Source organism: Hordeum vulgare, chromosome 7H (genome assembly GCF_904849725.1).
Source record: "Hordeum vulgare subsp. vulgare chromosome 7H, MorexV3_pseudomolecules_assembly, whole genome shotgun sequence".
NCBI classification, from domain to species: domain Eukaryota; kingdom Viridiplantae; phylum Streptophyta; class Magnoliopsida; order Poales; family Poaceae; genus Hordeum; species Hordeum vulgare.
Window position 1 is genome coordinate 64,099,082 of NC_058524.1, and position 24,707 is coordinate 64,123,788.

At 46.7% G+C, this 24,707-nt stretch overlaps 1 protein-coding gene across 1 annotated transcript; it reads left to right on the plus strand.

Moving 5' to 3' along the window:
- Positions 1–22,747: 22,747 nt before the first annotated feature.
- LOC123411312 (anthocyanidin 3-O-glucosyltransferase) lies at positions 22,748–24,496 on the plus strand. The gene is made up of 2 exons (XM_045104242.1): positions 22,748–23,317; positions 23,503–24,496. The coding sequence occupies exons 1-2, from the start codon at positions 22,831–22,833 to the stop codon at positions 24,387–24,389; spliced, it is 1,374 nt and encodes a 457-aa protein (XP_044960177.1). The 5' UTR covers positions 22,748–22,830; the 3' UTR covers positions 24,390–24,496.
- Positions 24,497–24,707: the final 211 nt, after the last annotated feature.

Genomic DNA, 24,707 nt, shown 5'->3' on the forward strand with positions numbered 1-24,707 from the left:
CGCAGGGAGCTCTAGATCGATCGAGCGACTTGCCGGGTTGGCTGTGGACTGAATCAGGGGATCCCGAGGGGAATTTTTCAGTGCGTGGCGGCGGCTGAAGGGGTTGATGGGACAAGCGGCCTAGAGTTTAGGGATGGGCCTCTATTTATATAACTAGGTTAGGGCTAGGTTCATCTGGACATTCCGATTTAGATCGGATGGTCGAGATCATTAGGTTAGGGAGTCCTATGGACAAACCGATGACGTTTTGCGGTAAAACGGGGTTGATCCGGATCCAACGGTCATGATCGCCGGGTTCGGGTTCCGGGAGGTTTTCGGACTAGGCTGCGCGTAAGGTCGGTGCACTGTGCAGAGGGGCTAGGCAGAGATGAGAGGGAAAATGGGCAGCCCGACAACGTATTTTAAAACACCAACAGACGTCCGACGATATACCGAATACGGTGCCGCTACGGTCGACCGTTCGGGTACCAGACGGTCTCCGATCGCGACGAAATTCGACAGGCGGCCTAGCTATATCTAATCACGACCGCATGCCAAGTTTCACCTCGATCAAAGAAAGTTTTACGCACACTTTTAAAACAGGGTTTCGACGTTGCCGCGGGCGCGTGCGTGTGTGGTCGGGCTCAGAACGAACAACGACGAGAACCGGCAACTAACAACGGATGCAAGTTTTGAAAACTGGCGGCACGGAGACGCCGATGCAATGCAGATGATGCGAATGATGCGATGATGATGCGACAAATGAAAATACCCACACGACGAAAATGGAAAGAAAGGGGAATCTTCTGGAACGTCGGCATCGGGCTGTCACAGTCTTCATGAGAAAGCAAGTTGGATGCACACCCACTAGTTTTCTTTAAGAGCTTTCACATACTCTTAGCCCTAGTGCATCATTTGTATGGAAATCCCTACTCATTCACATTGATATCTATTGATGAGCATCTCCACAGCTCATTGATATGCCTAGTTAATGTGACCATCTTCTCCTTGTTTTGTCTTGCAACCTCCACCACACTCCACACCATCTATAGTGCTATAACCATGGCTCACGCTCATGTATTGCGTGGGAGTTGAAAAGGTTTGAGAAAGTAAAGGTGTGAAACAATTACTTGGCCAATACCGGGGTTGTGCATGATTTAAATTCGTTGTGCAATGATGATAGAGCATAGCCAGACTATATGCTTTTGTAGGGATAACTTCCTTTTGGCCTTGTTATTTTGAAAGTTCATGATTACCTTGCTAGTTTGCTTGAATTATTATTGTTTCCACGTCAATACTAAACTATTGTTTTGAATCTAATGGATCTGAACATTCACGTCACATAAGAGGAGTTACAGAAGACATCTATGCTAGGTAGCATGAAAGCATAAAAAATTCATTCTTTATCACTTCCCTACTCGAGGACGAGCAGGAGTTAAGCTTGGGGATGCTTGATACGTCTCAAACGTATCTATAATTTTTGATGGTTTCATGCTGTTATCTTGTCATCTTTGGATGTTTTATGTACCTTTTATATCTTTTTTGGGACTAACTTATTAATTCAGTGCCAAGTGTCAGTGTGACAGCCCGAGACCGACGTTCCGGAAGATTCCCCCTTCTTTCTGTTTTCGTCGTGTGTCTATTTTCTTGTGTCGCATCATCATCGCATCATGCGCATCATCAACATTGCATCGGCATCCCGTTGCCGCCCGTTTTCAAAACTTGCATCCGTTGTTAGTTGCCGGTTTCCGTCGTTGTCCGTTCTGAGCCCGACCGCACCCGCACGCGTCGCGGCATCGTCGAAACCTTGTTTTAAAAGTGTGTTTAAAACTTTCTATGAATGTATTGGAACTTGGCGTGCGGTCGTAATTAGTTGTAGCTAGGCCGCCTGTCAAGTTTCGTCGCAATCGGAGTCCGTCTGGTACCCGAACGGTCGACCGTAGCGGCACCGTATTCGGTCTATCGTCAGACGTTTTCCGGTATTTTAAATCTCGTTGCCGGGCTGCCCCTTTTCCCTCTCATCTCCGCCTAGCCCCTCTGCACAATGCACCGACCCTACGCGCAGCCCAGTCCGAAAACCTCCCGAAACCCGAACCCGGCGGTCGTGACCGTGGGGTCCGGATCAACCCCGTTTTACCGCAAACTGTCTTCGGTTTGTCCAGTGGACTTCCTAACCTATTTTTCCGACCGTTCGATCAAGAATCGGAGGGTCAAGATGAACCTAATCCTAGCCGCTAGCTATTTATATGGACCCTAATCTAGATCAGACCAAATCCAAAAAATCCTCCATCATGTCCCGCAGCCGCCACCACCCACCTCGTTTTCCCATCTGGCCAACCAGTTGCAGTCTCCTCCTTCCTCATGTTCGGTCCAGGGCTGCCCCGCGCAACCCAGCGTCCCGCATGAGCCCCTTCGGTCCGTCCTAGGAGCTCGTGCCCGAAACCAGCGTCGCCCCTGCTCGATCAGGCCCAGCACCGTTCCCCTCACGTCCACGAGGACCTTCTGTTGCTCGCCATCGCCAGGAGCCGCAGCTCGCGTCCCTGTGTCGCCCGTGCCGCCAAGTCCCGCGTCACGCTTGCTACCTCCTTTGTAGCATCGGCAGTGTGCCATCAAGCCAAGGCCACGCCCTGCTCCATCTTGCGGTCAGTGGAGCAGCGAGCCAACGCCTCTGCCCCAAGGAACCCCCCTCATCCCAACCAGGCTGGCCTCGTCTATCTCCTTCTTCCCTTCCCCTGCTTTTCCTCTCATCTCATCCCTTCCCCTTCTTTTCTGTGCAGAGAAGCTCCCAGGGACGCCCGATCCATGGAGTTGAGCCGCCGAGAAGATTGCCGTGGCGCCTCGAGATCACCGGGAATGGACGGATCCAGACAGCCCCGCCCCAGATCCGTCGTCCCCGCCTCCGGATCGCCCGCCGGACGTGCTGCCGACGCCGTTGACACGCAGCAACCTCCATGGCCGAACGCACCTCTTTCTCAGGTTCAGATTCAGTCACAGCATTTTAAATCTCATTCAGACCCTGTGGCTGTATCGGTTCATTAGGAGACATCCATCGCTTTTAGCACAAGCACACGGCCAGCCGAGTTGGCTAGCACAACCGGCCTTGTTGCAAGAGGTTGTGGGTTCGAGTCCCCACGGAAGCACCATTTTTTCAATCATTTTATTCCATCACGAGAGGATCAGCTATTTGACATCGATCCCCTTTTGTGTCACAAACATGCAGTAGGCAAGCTGGTCAAACCATAGTTCTAGCAACCAAGAGGTCCTTGGTTCGAATCCCATTTTGCACAGCCACACACCTAAGCACATGGGCCGAAAGCCTCCGCTGGCCGGAGCCTTTTGCATGGATTCGGCCCAGTAGTGGTTTATTTAGCACGTGTAATTTTTCTTTAATTTCAGAAAAATGCATTGTTTTTCAAACGCTCGTAGTTTCTTAACCATGCATCGGATCGGAGTGATTTAAATATGTAACTTGGCTAGAATTTTGCATAGAGTAATATTTCCCAACTCTCATGCATAATTAGAACTGATTAGTGTCCTCTTTGCATCGGTTTGCGTGTCTACGTGTTGAAAACGGTTTAGGCCATAGTTATTTAACCGTAGCCCCGTTGGAGTTGAGCCTTATATTTGAATGGACTAGAACGACGAGTAGAATCACGTGCTTCACTTTGTTTTGCCGTTTAACAAACCTAAAACATGTTTAGGTTAAATCCAGATAGATTTAGAAAGTAACGTATGAGGTCATCTCGGTGATGCTATATGCCATTTCCGACCTCATTTAAAATGCCTAGCTAGGTAGATTAATTTGTGCTTCACCCCCTTGTCATGTTAACAACATTTTAAATATTGCTGTGTACCTAATCGGGATGGAAATAAATAATTAAACATGGAGTTTCGTCAATATGCAACTAGTTGCATATTGAACTTCACTTAATGTGTAGCGTTTGATTGTTGTGAATTGCCATGCCGTGAGTTGCATGTATTCAGCTGTTCATGCATCATTTGTGTTGTGCATCGTGTGGTGAATATTTGTGTTGATGTTTGTTTCCGGTTTGCTCCTTCTCGCTAGAGTTCCGCAGCGTGTCGGAATGTGAGGACCCGTTCGACTACGTTGGTTCGCCGACTTCACGGAGTTGTTCTTCTTCCAAGCGGGATCTCAGGCAAGATGACCATTTCCCCAGATACCATTACTATCATTGCCATGCTAGTTTTATCGCTTCTATCGATTATGTCTCGTTGCCTACCACATGTTAAATATGAGCCCCTCAACAATGCCATGATAACCTTCAACCTGTTCATCCTAGCAAACTAGTGATTGGCTATGTTACTGCTTGCTTAACCATGTTGTTAGCGTTGCTAGTTGCAGGTGTAGTTGCTTCCATGTGATAACATGGGTTCCTTGTCTTATCACCATATTAAATGCTATTTAATTTAATGCACCTATATACTTGGTAAAAGGTGGAAGGCTCGGCCTTTCTAGCCTGGTGTTTTGTTCCACCTTTGCCCCCTTAGTTTCGACTACCGGTGTTATGTTCCATAATTGAGCGCTCCTAACACGATCGGGGTTGTTATGGGGACCCCCTTGATAATTCGTTTTAGATTAAAGCTGGTCTGGCAAGGCCCAACATTGGTACTACATTTGCCCAACATAATAACTTGTTAATACTAAAAGCATAGGGCGTCATGAACCCGAGTAGTAATTTCACATAATACAGGGGGGCCAGTGCTGGTCCAAAACTAGAGCCGTTTGCGGGGCCAACCCGGGGCAACTCGGGAGATTTCTATCATGCCACCGTACGTTGTGCTTATCCGTCGTGTCCTGAGAACGAGATACGCGGCTCCTATCGGGATGGTCGACACGCCGGGCGGCCTTGCTGGATTAGTTTTACCTTTGACGAAATATCTTATGCATCGGGATTCCGGTGATGCTTTGGGTAATCTCAGAGTTGAGGTTTTCCACTAGGGAATCCGACGAGATCGCGAGCTTCGTGATTGAGGATTTCTATGCGGCTTGTGGTAATTTGTGATGGACTAGTTGGAGCACCCGTGCAGGGTTAAATCTTTCGGAAAGCCGTGCCCGCGGTTATGTGGCAACATGGATACTTTGGTTAACACTGGTTCTAGATAACTTGAAGTTAACTTAAATAAAACTTGCCAACTGTGTGCGTAACCGTGACTGTCTCTTTCATGAGTTCCTTCTTCGATCGAGGACACGGTGGGGTTATGTCTAACGTAGGTAGGTGTTCAGGATCATTCATTTGATCAACAGTAGTTCATGTCCGTTATGCGTAGATCTTCCCCCTCTTACTTCTTGTACTCGTAAGTTTAGCCACCAAATAAATGCTTAGCCGCTGCTGCAACCTCACCACTTAACCTTACCTCACCCATTAAGCTTTGCTAGTCTTGATACATTTGGAAATGAGATTGCTGAGTCCCCTGTGGCTCACAGATTACTACAACACCAGTTGCAGGTACGGGTAAAGGTTACTTGACGCGAGCGCGTTGAATGTTCATTTGGAGTTGCTTCTTCTTCTTCATCATCGATCTAGGATGGGTTCCAGGCCGGCAGCCTGGGATAGCAAGGATGGACGTCGTTCTTATTTTTTTTTCTCGTTTGCTTTCTGTAGTCGGACCCTGCTCTTACTCTTGATGGTTATGTAATGTACTGTTGTGACTCTGATGTAGCTTGTGGCGAGTGTAAGCCAACTCTCTATATATACCTCTTCTTTTCAGTACATGTACTTGTAACGATATCCATTCTCGCGACACGACGAGATGCGCTTCAATCCCTGACGAGGCCTTCGTGCCAAATTGAGGATAGGGTCGCATCTTGGGCGTGAAAAGTTGGTATCGGACCAGTACCGACCTAGGAGCCCCCTTGATTGATCGAACTTGGCCGAGTCGAGTCTAGTGAAAAAACTGCTTTGAGTCTAGTTGTATATCGGAGAGTAGGATTCTTTTTTCTCCTCTTCTATGCTCTCGTGAGGAATCTTGACGTAATAATTTAATTCTACTCCTCTTCTCACTCAAATTTTTTTAGGATCACGCGGATATTTTTGAGATCTATATGATGCCGATGTGACGGAGTTCTGTCTTGGTGCCTCCTATCTGCTTTAAGTCTCAGGGGAGTTGAGCTCCAGGGGATTCTTGAGCACATCGTTATCATTCAGATTTCTTAGTATCTCAGAACGAAGGATATTCGTAATTGCTTCAATACTAGGAGTGGCGAGATAACCCCGATGTCCCCAGTACTGGTGCAGATTGTCGGGAGTACTCTATACTTTGTATCGTTGTGATCACGAGGGTCTGTTGTAGATGAAGGTCCGAGATTCCGGTTGTGTGTTGACGGATGTGATACAGGTGACGAGTTAGTATAGGAGTTGTGTGATATTACTCCTTGTATCCGTGTACCAGATTGCATGACCAGATATTTCGGGATTTCATAGGTGGGAATTCAAGTAGTTACTTATAGGACAATCTTCCAACAAATGCATGATGTTAGGTTGGGGTTCGACATATAGTGGATTCCTGTCCACGAAAATATCGGACGAAATCTCTCTCATGAGTTTTTTCTGGCTTGTTTCATAAGCCTCACCCTTTGTTTTTGTTGGAATATGGTAATTCAAGTTGCTTCGATGTCAAGTGGTGATTTCAGATCTTTTCTAAGAGGTGTTCTCATATTTTCATGAGAGTATTAATTTTGTTGCTCTATCAATTGTCTTATCAATTCCTTTCAACCAGAGTCATCGTATCAATTCCATTCAACGGGTGTGCTTCTCTTCAACTGAATTCAATCTTATCTAATTTTGCAAGATCATTCTCTCTTTTATGCCAGGGTTCATCTCATCTGTTCCAAGTCGTCTTTGTTTTTCCCCGCCCTCCCGCCCTTTTCTTCAGTGATTCAATTCTCATCCAAGTGCCTTTATTCTCAGTGATGCTTTTGCTAGCTCTTCTTCCTTTCGTAACCGGTGATTCATTATGAAGATTCTCAGGAGCTTCGTGTTCATCTTTATTCAATCTTGTTATCTTTTCCGGTGAATCTAATTCAGTTGTCTGTGTTCATCATATCCTTTTCGTCCTTGTAATTATTTCCCATGTTGGAAATTCTTATTCATGTCTCTCTTGTTATTCTTCCATCTATGTTCCATCCGGAGTGTTGAAGACATCTCAGAAGTTTACGTTTTCAATTATTTCGAGGTGCTCAACCTCATCTAGTTTTCATTTGTACCGATGCAATATCTCTCTTCTAAGCAATCTTTTCAATGGAGGTTTCTTTGAGTGGGCCCATAACCCACAGGTTTTCCCAGGATCTTTTAGCTCCTCTAATATTTTCTTGGAGATCCTTAATTCTTTTCAAATATGACGTAAGTATGAATTTCATCAGCCTTATTCCTTCTTCAAGTTCGCTTCAAATTTATTTGTCGTCATTGGCTATATTTGTCCTTGTTCTTATTCCGGAGTGTCTCAGCTATTCTTGGTGGTGTTGTTCTCGTCATCATTCTCAGCTTGTAATCCGAAGGAGTGTTTCTCTCGAATCTTTGTCCATTCTCTTGGAGATTGTCATCTCAGCTTCGTGTTATCCTCTCAATTGTTTCTATCATGGGTAATCCCTTTCTTGCTATTCGGTGCATTTCAATGTTGTTTCATTCTCGATTCTCCGAAGGCCATCATTTTAGAAGATTCTTCGTTCTCAGCTTTCAGCTTTCATCCTCAAATCTTCTCAATTGTTGCCTCTTCATTCGTCTCTCATTTCTTTCGATGCCTTATTCAAGTTTTTTGTTAGGTGGATCATGATCTCTTCATTCTCATGTGTTTCCATGCATTCTTGGAATTCCCATTCAGTTGTGAATTCTTACCGGTGCTTCCTTCAATTTTTGCTTCAAGTGGTGCTTATCTCTCTCTCTTCAAGTTTCCTTCAAGAAGAATAAGTTGTATGCTAAATCCGTTGCTTGTTTTCAATTAAACTTGATGAAGGACAAGCATAACATAATTCTTATTCTTTTTTGTAGTATTTTGAATTCTTCTTCCGGAGTGGCTCATGATATCAATTCTTTTCTCAAGTGCTTATCTTTCTTTTCCGAAGTTCCAAGTCTATCAGTATCTCTTTGTGAAGCTTCATCTAAATCATTGCAAGGTCATAATCTTATTCTTTTCTACCTTCTTACCTTTGCATCATTCTTTTGTATACGGTGGTCCTTCATGGTGGTTCATCAAGGTTTCAATTCATTCTCAAGTGTTCTTCAAGAATCTTATTGGAGAACCTCAAGTTTTCTTCTCTTGCATCTCCAAGTGCATTTGTTCTTCCTTTATCCTTTGAGGTGGTATTATAGCATTCTTTTTAGTGTAGGAGTCTCGAAGAGTTTTCCTTTCAAGAATGAGATAATTAAACCCACCAATCCCATGATCATGAGATATTTTCAACCCATGAATTATTCATTGAGCTATCTTGGTTTAGACTTCACCTAAAGCTTTTCCTATGGATCGTGCTATCATGGTGCTTGTCATTAATCCTAGTTCTCAAGGTACCCTCTTGGTGTAAGAAGTTTTGATATCTTTGATTTCATCTATCCTTGTTTCTTTTAGTGGTTGGTTGTCACCTCATAATTGTTGAGATGATTTTCATAAGCCCACTACTATCTTGTTCTTCGTTGTTGATTTTCCAACTACTCCGTCTATTCTCTGACCGGAGGCTCTTCAATTCTATTGTGATGGTAGTTGTCATTCTTTTCTTCATTTTCTTCTTCTGCTTGAGCTAGTTCATATTATCTTGTTCCGGAGGCATTGTGATGTTGCTCTTTTGGGTCTATCATGTTGTTCTATCAAGATCATGGTGTTCCCTTGCTCTATTTAGTTGTTTGTTATGAATATTGTGTAATTCTCTCTTCTTATCGAATTTTTTGTCCCATTTTCCTACCGAAGTGCTGCCGAAATTTTCTGTGAATTCTTGCTTCTTCTCATATCATTCCTCATCGCTTTGCTACCTTTAAGGATCGTTGGTTTCACTTCTTTGTCAAGAAGCGACTAAGTTTTTACCTCTTGTTCTTTCTCATCCTCTCCCCCCTTTCATTCTTGGATCTCGGGGCGAGATCCTCTTGTAGTGTAGGAGAGTTGTGACAGCCCGAGACCGACGTTCCAGACGATTCCCCCTTCTTTCTGTTTTCGTCGTGTGTCTATTTTCTTGTGTCGCATCATCATCGCATCATGCACATCATCAACATTGCATCGGCATCCCGTTGCCGCCCGTTTTCAAAACTTGCATCCGTTATTAGTTGCCAGTTTCCGTCGTTGTCCGTTCTGAGCCCGACCGCACCCGCACGCGCCGCGGCATCGTCGAAACCTTGTTTTAAAAGTGTGTTTAAAACTTTCTATGAATGGATTGGAACTTGGCGTGCGGTCGTAATTAGTTGTAGCTAGGCCGCCTGTCAAGTTTCGTCTCAATCGGAGTCCGTCTGGTACCCGAACGGTCGACCGTAGCGGCACCGTATTCGGTCTATCGTCAGACGTTTTCCGGAATTTTAAATCTCGTTGCCGGGCTGCCCGTTTTCGCTCTCATCTCCGCCTACCCCCTCTACACAGTGCACCGACCCTACGCGCAGCCCAGTCCGAAAACCTCCCGAAACCCGAACCCGGCGGTCGTGACCGTGGGCTCCGGATCAACCCCGTTTTACCGCAAACTGTCTTCGGTTTGTCCAGTGGACTTCCTAACCTATTTTTCCGACCGTTCGATCAAGAATCGGAGGGTTGAGATGAACCTAATCCTAGCCACTAGCTATTTATATGGACCCTAATCTAGATCAGACCTAATCCCAAAAAATCCTCCATCTTGTCCCGCAGCCGCCGCCACCCACCTCGTTTTCCCATCTGGCCAACCAGTTGCAGTCTCCTCCTTCCTCCTGTTCGGTCCAGGGCAGCCCCGCGCAACCCAGCGTCCCGCATGAGCTCCTTCGGTCCGTCCCAGGAGCTCGTGCCCGAAACCAGCGTCGCCCCTGCTCGATCCAGCCCAGCGCCGTTCCCCTCGCGTCCACGAGGACCTCCTGTAGCTCGCCATCGCCAGGAGCCGCAGCTCGCGTCCCTGTGTCGCCCGTGCCGCCAAGTCCCGCATCGCGCTTGCTACCTCCTCTGCTGCATCGGCAGTGTGCCATCAAGCCAAGGCCACGCCCTGCTCCATCTTGCGGTCAGTGGAGCAGCGAGCCAACGCCTATGCCCCGAGGAACCCCCCTCATCCCAACCAGGTTGGCCTCGTCTATCTCCTGCTTCCCTTCCCCTGCTTTTCCTCTCATCTCATCCCTTCCCCTTTTTTTCTCTGCAGAGAAGCTCCCAGGGACGCCCGATCCATGGAGGTGAGCCGCCGAGAAGATTGCCGTGGCGCCTCGAGATCACCGGGAATGGACGGATCCGGGCAGCCCCGCCCCAAATCCGGCGTCCCCTCCTCCGGATCGCCCGCCGGACGTGCTGCCGACGCCGTTGACGCACAGCAACCTCCATGGCCAAACGCACCTCTTTCTCAGGTTCAGATTCAGTCACAGCGTTTCAAATCTCGTTCAGACCCTCTGGCTGTATCGGTTCATTAGGAAACATCCATCGCTTTTAGCACAAGTACACAGCCAGCCGAGTTGGCTAGCACAATCGGCCTTGTTGCAATAGGTTGTGGGTTCGAGTCCCCACGGAAGCACCATTTTTTCAATCATTTTATTCCATCACGAGAGGATCAGCTATTTGACATCGATCCCCTTTTGTGTCACAAACATGCAGTAGGCAAGCTGGTCAAACCATAGTTCTAGCAACCAAGAGGTCCTTGGTTCAAATCCCATTTTGCACATCCACACACCTAAGCACATGGGCCGAAAGCCTCCGCCGGCTGCAGCCTTTTGCATAGATTCGGCCGAGTAGTGGTTTATTTAGCACGTGTAATTTTTCTTTAATTTCAGAAAAATGCATTGTTTTTCAGACGCTCGTAGTTTCTTAACCATGCATCAGATCGGAGTGATTTAAATATGTAACTTGGCTAGAATTTTGCGTAGAGTAATATTTTTCCAACTCTCATGCATAATTAGAACTCATTAGTGTCATGTTTGCATCGGTTTGCGTGTCTACGTGTTGAAAACGGTTTAGGCCATAGTTATTCAACCGTAGCCCCGTTGGAGTTGAGCCTTATATCTGAATGGACTAGAACGACGAGTAGAATCACGTGCTTCACTTTGTTTTGCCGTTTAACAAACCTAAAACATGTTTAGGTTAAATCCGGACAGATTTAGAAAATAACGTATGAGGTCATCTCGGTGATGCTATATGCCATTTCCGACCTCATTTAAAATGCCTAGCTAGGTAGATTAATTTGTGCTTCACCCCTTGCCATGTTAACAACGTTTTAAATATTGTCGTGTACCTAATCGGGATGGAACTAAATAATTAAACATGGAGTTTCGTCAATATGCAACTCGTTGCATATTGAACTTCACTTAATGTGTAGCGTTTGATTGTTGTGAATTGCCATGCCGTGAGTTGCATGTATTCAGCTGTTCATGCATCATTTGTGTTGTGCATTGTGTGGTGAATATTTGTGTTGATGTTTGTTTCCGGTTTGCTCCTTCTCGCTAGAGTTCCGCAGCGTGTCGGAATGTGAGGACCCATTCGACTACGTTGGTTCGCCGACTTCACGGAGTTGTTCTTCTTCCAAGCGGGATCTCAGGCAAGATGACCATTTCCCCAGATACCATTACTATCATTGCCATGCTAGTTTTATCGCTTCTATCGATTATGTCTCGTTGCCTGCCACATGTTAAATATGAGCCCCTCAACAATGCCATGATAACCTTCAACCTGTTCAACCTAGCAAACCAGTGATTGGCTATGTTACTGCTTGCTTAACCATGTTGTTAGCGTTGCTAGTTGCAGGTGTAGTTGCTTCCATGTGATAACATGGGTTCCTTGTCTTATCACCATATTAAATGCTATTTAATTTAATGCACCTATATACTTGGTAAAAGGTCGAAGGCTCGGCCTTTCTAGCCTGGTGTTTTGTTCCACCTTTGCCCCCTTAGTTTCGGCTACCGGTGTTATGTTCCATAATTGAGCGCTCCTAACACGATCGGGGTTGTTATGGGGACCCCCTTGATAATTCGTTTTAGATTAAAGCTGGTCTGGCAAGGCCCAATATTGGTACTACATTTGCCCAACATAATAACTTGTTAATACTGAAAGCATAGGGCGTCATGAACCCGAGGAGTAATTTCACATAATACAGGGGGGCCAGTGCTGTTGGTGCTGGTCCAAAACTAGAGCCGTTTGCGGGGCCAACCCGGGGCAACTCGGGAGATTTCTATCAGGCCACCGTACGCTGTGCTTATCCGTCGTGTCCTGAGAATGAGATACGCGGCTCCTATCGGGATCGTCGACACGCCGGGCGGCCTTGCTGGATTAGTTTTACCTTTGACGAAATATCTTATGCATCGGGATTCCGGTGATGCTTTGGGTAATCTCAAAGTTGAGGTTTTCCACTAGGGAATCCGACGAGATCGCGAGCTTCGTGATTGAGGATTTCTATGCGGCTTGTGGTAATTTGTGATGGACTAGTTGGAGCACCCCTGCAGGGTTAAATCTTTCGGAAAGCCGTGCGCGCGGTTATGTGGCAACGTGGATACTTTGTTTAACACTCGTTCTAGATAACTTGAAGTTAACTTAAATAAAACTTTCCAACTGTGTGCGTAACCGTGACTGTCTCTTTCGTGAGTTCCTTCTCCGATCGAGGACACGGTGGGGTTATGTCTGACGTAGGTAGGTGTTCAGGATCATTCATTTGATCAACAGTAGTTCACGTCCGTTATGCGTAGATCTTCCCCCTCTTACATCTTTTACTCGTAAGTTCAGCCACCAAATAAATGCTTAGCCGCTGCTGCAACCTCACCACTTAACCTTACCTCACCCATTAAGCTTTGCTAGTCTTGATACCTTTGGAAATGAGATTGCTGAGTCCCCTGTGGCTCACAGATTAGTACAACACCAGTTGTAGGTACAGGGAAAGGTTACATGATGCGAGCACGTTGAATGTTCATTTGGAGTTGCTACTTCTTCTTCTTCATCGATCTAGGATGGGTTCCAGGCCGGCAGCCTGGGATAGCAAGGATGGACGTCATTCTTATTTTTTTTTCTCGTTTGCTTTCGTCCGTAGTCGGACCCTGCTCTTACTCTTGATGTTTATGTAATGTACTATTGTGACTCTGATGTAGCTTGTGACGAGTGTAAGCCAACTCTCTATGTATACCTCTTCTTTTCAGTACATGTACTTGTAACGATATCCATTCTCGCGACACGACGAGATGCGCTTCTATCCCTGACGAGGCCTTCGTGCCAAATTGAGGATAGGGTCGCATCTTGGGCGTGACAGCCAGTTCCTGTTTTTTCCGTGTTTTTGGCTCTTTTCAGATCTGATTTTGGAACAGAGTCCAAACGGAATAAAATCCCCGAAATGATTTTTTCCCGAACGAAAGAAGATCAGGGGGCTTGTGGGCCAAGCGTGGAGGGCTACACGGAGCCCACAAGCCCCCACTCGGCCACCAGGGGGCGGCGGTGGGCAAGCTTGTGGCCTCCCTAGCGCCCCCCCCCCTGACCTAGCCTATATATTCCCTAAAATACAGAAAAACAAAATCAAGGGATCCACGAAAATACTTTTCCGCCGCCGCAAGCTTCCGTTTCCGCGAGATCTCATCTGGAGACCCTTCCCGGTGCCCTGCCGGAGGGGACTTTAGAGTTGGAGGGCTTCTACATCAACATCATCGCGCCTCCAATGACTCATGAGTAGTTCAGTTTAGACCTACAGGTCCGTAGTTAATAGCTAGATGGCTCCTTCTCTCTCTTGGATCTTCAATACAAAGTTCTCCATGATCTTCATGGAGATCTATCTGATGTAATCCTCTTTGGCGGTGTGTTTGTCGAGATCCGATGAATTGTGGATTTGTGATCAGATTATCTATGATATATATTTGAGTCTTTGCTGATTTCTTATACGCATGATTTGATATCCTTGTAAGTATCTCCGAGTCTTGGGTTTTGTTTGGCCAACTAGATCTATGATTCTTGCAATGGGAGAAGTGCTTGGTTTTGGGTTCTTACCGTGTGGTGACCTTTCCCAGTGACAGTAGGGGCAGCAAGGCACACATCGTGTAGTTGCCATCAAGGGTAACAAGGTGGGCTTTGTCGTAGATATGAGATTGTCCATCTACATCATGTCATCTTGCTTAAGGCGTTACTCTGTTCTTTTGGACATAATACACTAGATGCATGGTGGATAGTGGTTGACGTGTGGAGTAATAGTAGTAGATCTAGAAACTGTCGGTCTACTTGTTTTGGACGTGATGCCTATAGATATAATCATTGCCATAGATGACGTCACGACTTTGCGCGGTTCTATCAATTGCTCGACAGTAATTTGTTCACCCACCGTCTACTTGCTTTCATGAGAGAAGCCACTAGTAAACGCTACGGCCCCCGGGTCTATTCACACCTATAGTTTCCACTTTTGCTTTTACTTTGCTTTTTTACTTTGTTGCTTTCAGTTCTCACTTGGCGAACAATCTACAAGGGATTGACAACCCCTTCATAGCGTTGGGAGCAAGCTTTTTGTGTTTGTGCAGGCACTTGTGATACTCCTTCACTGGATCGATACCTTGGTTCTCAAACTGAGGGAAATACTTACCACCGCTGCGCTACATCACCCTTTCCGCCTCGAGGGAACACCAATGCAAGGCTCCAAGGCCACGGGGGAAATCCTTTGCATATTTGCCTAGGAAGTCCCTTAAGGCGTAGTCGTAGCATAAGGATTCCTGGTGCCGTAACACGCCTATTTCTGGCGTCGTTGGAAGATCTTTTGTTGCAGTAGCAACGTTCCTCCGCACTAAGAGGACACGCATCCAAACCTCAAAAGTGCATGACAACCTCTGCTTCCCTCTGCGAAGGCCAATCTTTTACCTTTACTTTTTGTCCTTGAAAGAGTCATGGTGATCTTCACCAATTCCTTATTTCGCCTTTATCTTGGCTACCGTCATATGCTAGGGAAAGATCTATATTCATATGTTAACTTGGAGGTAGGCATTCATGAATTATTATTGTTGACATTACCCTTGAGGTAAGCACTTGGGAGGCAAAACTAGAAGCCCCTATCTTTCTCTGTGTCCAGCTGAAACTTTGATCTCATGAGTACCACGTGAGTTGTAGCAATTGTAGAGAACGAAAGAATGATTGAGTATGTGGATTTGCTTTACAGGCTCTTATTTGACTCTTTCTGATGTTGTGATAAATTGCAATTTCTTCAATGACTAAAGGCTATCGGTTGTTACTTCTCGGTAAGGTTCTTGATCCATGCTTTACTTTGTGAAGGAATTATCACTTTAGCATGAGAGATTATATGTTGGTATTGATGTTCTGATCTTGATCATGATGCATGCATGTTCGTATCTTGTTTTGTCTACACCTTTCTCCCTAAACATGTGGACATATTTATTGAGTTAGGCTTTCGCTTGAGGACAAGCGACGTCTAAGCTTGGGGGAGTTTCTACGTCCATTTTGCATCATGTTTTCATGTTGATATTTATCGCTTCTTTGGCTGTTATTTCACTTCCCGGTACAATTCTTATGGCTTTTCTCTCTTATTTTGCGAGGTTTACATGAAGAGGGAGAATACCGACAACTGGAATTCTGGCCTGAAAGTGGAGCAAAGTTGAGATACCTATTCTGTGCAACTCCAAACGCCGTAAAAATCAACGAGGATTTTTTCCCGATTTATCAAAAATACTGGGCCGAAGAAGTGCCAGAGGGGCACCAGGGGGTGCCCACAAGCCTGCACGGCGTGCCCACCCCCCCCCCCTAGGCCGCGCCATGAGGGCTTGTGGGCAGCCCACTGGCCCACTTGCTCCCCTCTTTTGCTATATGGAGGGTTTCGTCCAGGAAAAAATCAGGGAGGAGCTTTTTCGTGGATTCGCCGCCGCCACGAGGCGGAACTTGAGCAGAACCAATCTAGAGCTCCGGCAGGACGATCCTGCCGAGGAAACTTCCCTCCCGGAGGGGGAAATCGTCGCCATCGTCATCACCAACACCCCTCTCATCGGAGAGGACTCGTCACCATCAACATCTTCATCAGCACCATCTCATCTCCAAACCCTAGTTCATCACTTGTAACCAATCTCCGTCTCGCGACTCCGATTGGTACTTGTAAGGTTGCTAGTAGTGTTGATTACTCTTTGTAGTTGATGCTAGTTGGATTATTTGGTGGAAGAGTTTATGTTCAGATCCTTGATGCTACTCATTACCTCTCTGATCATGAGTGTGACTATGCTTTGTGAGTAGTTACTTTTGTTCCTGGGGACATGGGATAAGTCATGCTAATAGTAGTCATGTGAATTTGGTATTCGTTCGGTATTTTGATATGTTGTATGTTGTTTTTCCTCTAGTGGTGTTATGTGAACGTCGACTACATAAAACTTCACCATTATTTGGGCCTAGAGGAAGGCATTGGGAAGTAGTAAGTAGATGATGGGTTGCTAGAGTAACAGAAGCTTAAACCCTAGTTTATGCGTTGCTTCGTAAGGGGCTGATTTGGATCCACTAGTTTAATGCTATGGTTAGACTTTGTCTTAATTCTTCTTTCGTAGTTGCGGATGCTTGCGAGAGGGGTTAATCATAAGTGGGATGCTTGTCCAAGTAAGGGCAGTACCCAAGCGCCAGTCCACCCACATATCAAACTATCAAAGTAACGAACGCGAATCATATGAACATGATGAAACTAGCATGACAGAAATTCCCGTGTGTCCTCGGGAGCGTTATTCCTCCTATAAGACTTTGTCCAGGCTTGTCCCTTGCTACAAAAGGGATTGAGCCACTTTGCTGCACCGTTGCTACTTTTGTTACTTGTTGCTTCCTGTGAATCATCTCACCACACAATCACTTGTTACCGACAATTTCAGTGCCTGCAGATTTGACCTTGCTGAAAACCACTTGTCAGATCCTTCTACTCCTTGTTGGGTTCGACACTCTTACTTATCGAAAGGACTGCGATTGATCCCCTATACTTGTGGGTCATCAACTCCCCTCATGCATAAGCTTGCATCAAAACTACACAAATAAATTTCTAAGCATGCATGCAAGCTCATATGAACAGCACCAAGAACTCCTAAATACTCACAAATAAGACCACCAGTCAAAATTTTAATTGGAGGAGTGGAGGAGACACATACCAGGGAGAAAATGCTAAAATTCTCAATGCAAATGATGGGCTGTAGAGAGAGATCGAAATTTGCCACCAAGAATAGCAAGAACTCGAGCTCCAGGAGAAAAATCGGGATTTTTGGAGTGAGAGAGAGAAGGGGGGGGGAGTACCTGGAAAGGAGCCCAGGTGGGCCCAGGCGACCTGTGGGCGCGGTCAGTGGGCAGGCCGCGCCAGCTGGCCGCCTGGGCCAAGGGTGCCCCCCTGGCTGGCTCCAGGTGCCCCTGCTTCTCTTTTTTCATGGAATTTTTTATTTTAATTTTTCTCACAACTTCACTTTTGAAACAAATTCGAAATACTAAAAGGTGCAAAACTTCCGGAAAGCTCGAAACACTGGTTAAATATATGAAGCCTCAAAAACATTAAACTTTGGTGCATCAAGGAGAATGAATGATAAAGGAAATGAAAACATAACAAGCTTCTCTTTTTACTCATATAAAACATATTTGTTAGCAAGGTTGATCAAGTCTCACTACCAAACATGTGTTATATTGAGCAAAAAGTTTCACTTCTTATAAAGCAATCATGGTACCTTTAGTTCAGTGGATATTGTCCCCACCATATTGGTTTTGCATTTGTGGTGCACATGTAGAGGACAATCCCACTCTCCAACCTTCACAGTCTCAATATTCTCAATAGAATTAAGGCCATGCCTTTTATCAATCTTCTTTGGAAAATATACTGTGTGCTCCTTCTCATTAACATTGAAGGTCACCTTTCCTTTATTGCAATCAATAATAGCACCTGTGGTGTTAAGGAAAGGTCTACCAAGAATAATAGACATGATCCCATCCTCGGGCATGTCAAGCACAACAAAATCAGTAAGGATCAAGCAATTAGCAACTTCAACGGGAACATCCTCACAAATACCTACAGGAACGGCTGTTGACTTATCAGCCATTTGAAGAGAGATATCTGTAGGGATTAGTTTATATAGACAAAGCCTTTTGTAAAGAGAGAAAGGCATAACACTCACTCCTACACCAAGATCACATAAAGCAGTTCTGACATAATTATTTTTTATGGAGCAAGGAATGGTGGGAATACCTCGATCACCAAGCTTCTCAGGAATCTTGCCGTTGAAAGAGTAATTAGCAAGCATAGTAGATATTGCCTCATTGGGAACTTTTCTTTTATTAGTGACAATATCTTTCATATACCTCGAGTACGGAGGCAACTTAATAGCATCGGTCAAAGGAATTTGAAGAAAAAGAGGTTTCATCCATTCACAAAATTTATTGTAATGCTCTTCTTCTTTAGTTTTGAAAGACTTACCTGGGAAGGGCATTGATTTTCGTACCCATGGTTCCCTTTCCTTCCCATGTTTTCTTGCAACAAAATCTTCTCTAGTATACCTCTTGCGCTTGTCGGGTGCTTCTTCCTCTCGTATCTCAGGAGGATCAATCTTCTCATTATCTTTATCAGGTTCAGCACCATCTTCAGTTTCAGCATCGGAAATAGATATACTATTAGGATCAACAATAGGTTCTTCATCAATTATGGGATCATTGGAGTTGTCAGCCTCCTTGTGTTTATTCTTCTTCTTCGGGGAGCTGACAATGTCTTCTTCCCGCAATTGAGAATCTTGCTCGATCCTCTTTGGATGCCCCTCCGGATAAAGGGGGTCCCGAGTGTGTGTACCTCCTCGGGTCTTTATACCATAAACCTGTGTATCAACTTGTTTGGCATTGTTAGCAAGTAAATCCTTTTGCACATTGAGGTCCGGCCCATGGCCCCAAGCCCGACGGGCTTTTCAACAGATGGACCGGGCTTGGGTTTCAAAGTAGGCCCGATGGCAGGGCCTGGGTCGGGCCTGGGCCTCAGTTTTCTGTCGTGGGCTTTTTAGGGCCTGGCCCATGGCCAGATATAGGTGGTGGTTACTGTCGGTTAGCTTGATGTAGAGGTCGCTAGTTCAATCCCCCGCTTTTACACTTCTTTTTTGTGTCCAGAATACAGAAAGTGAAAAACGGGGTGATTTGGGCCGGCATACCTTAGTCGGCTACAGACGCCATTTTGCAAAAACAGCTATAACCGAATAGGATCTGCCTTGGCCGGTCGGCTATCCAACATACAAGGCACTATTTGTTTTTCAAATTAGTTGGCTAGTTTTAAGGGAGATCTTAGTGGGTGCTCTAAACGCCACTTTCCTGAACCAGCGCTCATAGTGTACCGTGCATCAGCTCCCGTGGACCAGCCTAGGAAAGGAGACGATCACTGGTTCGGAGTGGTTGTCCGTTTCACATCTCGTGGTCAATGGTTGACCGGGCCACTAGACTACTTGAGAAATTCTTTTCTATAAAAAAATCAGAAAATTGCAAAAATTAAATAAAGATCATCAACTTCGAACAAACTTTACAAATTTGAAAAACATTCATCCTTTTAAAAAAATTTATCAATTTTAAAGTAAATTTCATAGTATTTTTGAAAAAGTGTCATCATATTTGAAAAAAATGATCAATTTAAAAAATAGTTTATCAATTTGGAAAAGAGTACATCGAATATGAAAAAAGTTTAATGAATTTGACAAAAAGTTCATTGCACTTAAAAAAAAACTTCATTGTTTTAAATAAATTCAAAAACTTTGAAGAGAAGTTCATCAATTTTGAAAAAAAATCATCCAATCTGAAAAAGGTTCAATTTTTTGAGAAATAGTTCATTGTATTTGAAAAAAACAAAAAAATGAAAAGATTTGTACACATTGAAAAAAGTTCATACATTTGAGAAACTTCATATAATTGATTTTCTTCATGAAATTTCAAAATCAGTTCACAAATTGGAAAAAAAGTTCAACGAATATGAAAAGCGTTCGTTGAATTTGAAATAAATCAAGCAATTTGAAAAACTATTTCAACACAATTAAAAAAGTTCACCAAATTTTAAAAAACGTTTGTCCAATTAAAAACAAAGACGAAAAAATAAAAAGGAAAAAGTGAAAAGGTGAAAAAAGGAAAAGAAAAAAGAAAAGGACGTAAGAGGAAAGAAGAAAGAGAGGAAGAAGCAGTACCTGAGCAGCTAACGCGGGACGGTGGAGTGGTTAGTCCGTCACACTACTGATTCACAGGTCGCGGGATCGAATCGCAACAAAGGTGGGGTTTCTCTTTCTTCTTACAACAGAAGAAAGTAGAAGGTGGGCCGAGCCCAGCTAACGCGTTGCACATGCCGGCTAGCAAATTTGTCACGTTAAATAGGATTTTGTAGACCTCTCGAGTCAGAGTGTGAAGTTGTAACCAATAGGATACACCAATTTAATGTGAACATACATCCTTTTATCCTGTTTAGTCCGTGGAACTTATTTTTCTTGTTCTTTTTCTTAAGTACGTGATTTTTTTTAAATCGATGAACTATTTCAAATTTGATAAAATTTATTTCAAAATTGGTAAACCTTTTTCATAATTTGATGAACTTTTTTTTAAAGTCCATGAAGTATTAAATTGTTTATAATATTGATGAACTTTTTTTAAATCCATGAACTTTTTTCAAGGGAGTTAATCAACTTTTGAAAAGGTTCATCGATTGTGAAGAAATATTCATTGTATTTAAAAAAGATTTCATCAATTTAAAAAAAGTTCATGATTTTTTTCTAAAAAGTTTGTCAGCTTTTGTAGACAGTACGTGGGATTTAAAAAAAGTTCAGGAAATGAAATTTTTCATTGATTTTTTTAAAAAGTTCATCAATTGTGAAGAAAGGTTCATTGTATTTGAAAACAAAAACTCATAAATATGAAAATAGTTCATCAACTTTTGAAAACAGTTTGTGTGATTTGACAAAAGTTCAGGAATTTAAAAATATTAAAGAAAAACGTTAATGAAAAAAGATAAAAAATTTCGAACTTGAGAAAAGTTCATGAAATAAAAAAAAAGAAAAACAGCTATGGAAAAAATCTTTCCACATAAAAAAGAAGAACAAAAAAGGAAATACAAAAAGGGAAAAGATTATCTTCCACCGGCCGATCCGCGCGATCCATCCGCCGCCCGCTCGTCCGTTGAATCTCGAAACTGGATCGGTGTTTGAGAAACTGGGCAGGTGTTTCAGAAAACAGCCTAGTCCGTGCCTGCGCCTCCGCCTCGGCCCCGACGACCTCGTCGCCGCCGGCCTGCTGCGGCCCCATCGCCCCTCCGTCGTCGGCCTGCTGCGGCCCCGACGACCTCGCCGCCGCCGGCCTGCTCCGGCCCCATCGCCCCTCCGTCGTCGGCCTGCTGCGGCCCCGACGACCTCGCCGCCGCCGGCCTGCTCCGGCCCCATCGCCCTCCGCCGCCCCGCGCCACGGCCCCGCCCCGTCGGCCTGCCCCACGGCCCTCCGCCGCCGGCTTGTCCGTCGCCCTCTGCCGTCGGGCAGCTCCGCAACTGGCCTACAACATTTCTGCAACAGGGTCGTGGTTTCTACAACTCAATCATTGTTTCAGGAGTTACGTAAATTGTTTCCGGATTTTTTTGAAGCACGATCACTGTTGCATGATCACTGTTTTCGTAACACGGCTATTGTTTCTGCAACTCGACCTGTGTTTCAGAAACTATTGATTACGAGGACGTAGATTGGACGGCTGCGTCGATACATTTAACGGCCGTTGAGGTGGCCCCCGATGGATGCAGCCCCCATAAAAAAAAAGACATGAGAAGAAAAGTGGAAAGTAACGAAACTAAACAAATGGGGTGAACTTGGTCTGTTGGTTAGTGCGGCTCGCTCAGTTTTTTGTTTGCAATATCACAAAGAAATACATGGGTCGAGCCCAGGTAAGACGACTGCAGACGCCGATTATAGAAAACCGAAGAAACCAGCGTCGTGCAGGGTTAAATAGGATTTGCCTATTTTTTCTCTCCCCATTGCCTGCCGTCCGTTGTTCTAATTTGCTATCCCCGCCGCAACTTGCCATCTTATTAATGGAAGGGGTCCAACGACAGTTCAACTTGGCGTCTGATTAATCCCTAATCATTGTCACGTCAGTATAAAACCAATGCATAAATGGGCTTTTAGGAGAAATCAACCAGGATAAGCTGGGATCCGCGAGAATAGGGTGTCAATTTCGGAGATTCAGAGTTTAGGCTGCTCATAGTGGGGAGTAACTTAGCCAAGTAACATGCACATGTTACTGGTCTATGTTACTACCTTCATAGTGGGTAGTAACATTTGTGGGATGTCATATTAATTAGGATATAGACTCATTTTGTATTGGTATGTGTGATGTTACTGTAACATAGCTAGTTACCACAAGCACCTCTCTCCTCATTAACTCACTGCCACATAAGCAAATTTGCATTGTAACGTGTGATGTTACTACTATGTTACTCCCATGGCCAGACTTAGGATCGTTTTCAAAGTTCGAGAACGAGTTTAAGGGTTTTTTCAGACTCTTCTCGCCCAGACTTCACTACCGGCGCGGCACGCGACGTGGCGACCCGCCAACCACCCATCGCAACGCATCGCACGCGCGCGCACCCACCCCCACCTGAACGTCGCACCGGAAGCCGGCCGCTCCCCGCCATCTATTATCCATCACGCGCGCCGGCGCCGTTGGATGCGCACCGTCCCTCCCATAAAACCCGGCAGGCGACACGGCTCGAGAGAGGCAAATCAAAACCAAACAAAACCACCGACACCACGATGGCGCCCCCGCCGCCGCACATCGCCGTGGTGGCCTTCCCCTTCAGCTCCCACGCGGCCGTGCTCTTCTCGTTCGCGCGCGCCCTCGCCGCCGCCGCGCCGGCCGGGACGAGCCTCTCGTTCCTCACCACCGCCGACAACGCCGCCCAGCTCCGCAAGGCCGGCGCGCTCCCGGGCAACCTGCGCTTCGTCGAGGTCCCGGACGGGGTGCCGCCGGGCGAGACGTCGTGGCTGTCGCCGCCGCGCCGGATGGAGCTCTTCATGGCGGCGGCCGAGGCCGGTGGGGTCAGGGCCGGGCTCGAGGCGGCATGCGCCTCCGCCGGTGGCGCCAGGGTGAGCTGCGTCGTCGGGGACGCGTTCGTCTGGATGGCCGCGGACGCGGCCGCCGCTGACGGGGCGCCGTGGGTGGCCGTCTGGACCGCCGCGTCCTGCGCCCTCCTCGCGCACCTCCGCACCGACGCGCTCCGCCGGGACGTCGGCGATCAGGGTACGTGCTTGCTCGAGTGTCCGTTGAGATTCTCATGGATGGAGTTTAACTTGAGAATCTTATCTTATCGTCTTCTTGGGTTTTAAACTAACTTTTAATTAGAGAGTCGTATTCTTATCTGTTAAAATTTGGTCGATGGAGCTGTTAATTGATTCAGTTTCGCATGTCGCGTGCGTAACCTGCAGCCGCCAGCCGAGCCGACGAGCTGCTGACCGCGCACGCCGGCCTCGGCGGCTACCGCGTCCGGGACCTCCCCGACGGCGTCGTCTCCGGCGACTTCAACTACGTCATCAGCCTCCTGGTCCACCGCCAGGCGCAGCGCCTTCCTAAAGCGGCCACGGCCGTCGCCCTCAACACCTTCCCGGGCCTCGACCCGCCCGACCTCACCGCCGCCCTCGCCGCCGAGCTCCCGAACTGCCAGCCCCTCGGCCCCTACCACCTCCTCCCGGGCGCAGAGCCCACAGCAGACACCAACGAAGCGCCAGCCGACCCGCACGGCTGCCTCGCCTGGCTCGACCGCCGGCCCGCGCGGTCCGTCGCGTACGTCAGCTTCGGCACGAACGCCACGGCGCGGCCGGACGAGCTGCAGGAGCTCGCGGCCGGGCTGGAGGCGAGCGGCGCGCCGTTCCTGTGGTCGCTGCGCGAGGAGTCGTGGCCGCTGCTCCCGCCGGGGTTCCTGGAGCGCGCGCCGGGCCTCGTGGTGCCGTGGGCGCCGCAGGTGGGCGTGCTGCGGCACGCCGCGGTCGGCGCGTTCGTGACGCACGCCGGGTGGGCGTCGGTGATGGAGGGAGTGTCCAGCGGCGTGCCCATGGCGTGCCGGCCCTTCTTCGGCGACCAGACGATGAACGCGCGGTCGGTGGCCAGCGTGTGGGGCTTCGGCACGGCGTTCGACGGGCCGATGACGCGCGGCGCCGTGGCAAACGCGGTGGCGACGCTGCTGCGCGGGGAGGATGGGGAGCGGATGAGGGCAAAGGCGCAGGAGCTGCAGGCCATGGTGGGCAAGGCGTTCGAGCCCGACGGCGGCTGCAGGAAGAACTTCGACGAGTTTGTCGAGATAGTTTGTCGGGTGTGATCGTGTACTCGTACAAATGCTTAGAACTCTATGGGACCGATTACGTGTAAGTCGACCGTCTTTTTTATGTGTGTGTAAGTCACTTTGTTTTTACCGTCAGATATCCATCCGACGGCGTGATCTTCTTCCTCCCAACCGAGTCCTGACCGCAGCCATCCACCAGCTGTGACCGCCCCGTACTCCCCTCGACCCTCCCCACCACGGTTCTGGTCGTCGCCCTGGTCCATCCGTCTAAGGGCCAGTTTTTTTTTGCCAGACTTTTTATAAGCTGCCTTCTACCCATTTTATTTTAGAAGCTTAATAAAATTTTCTTTTCAA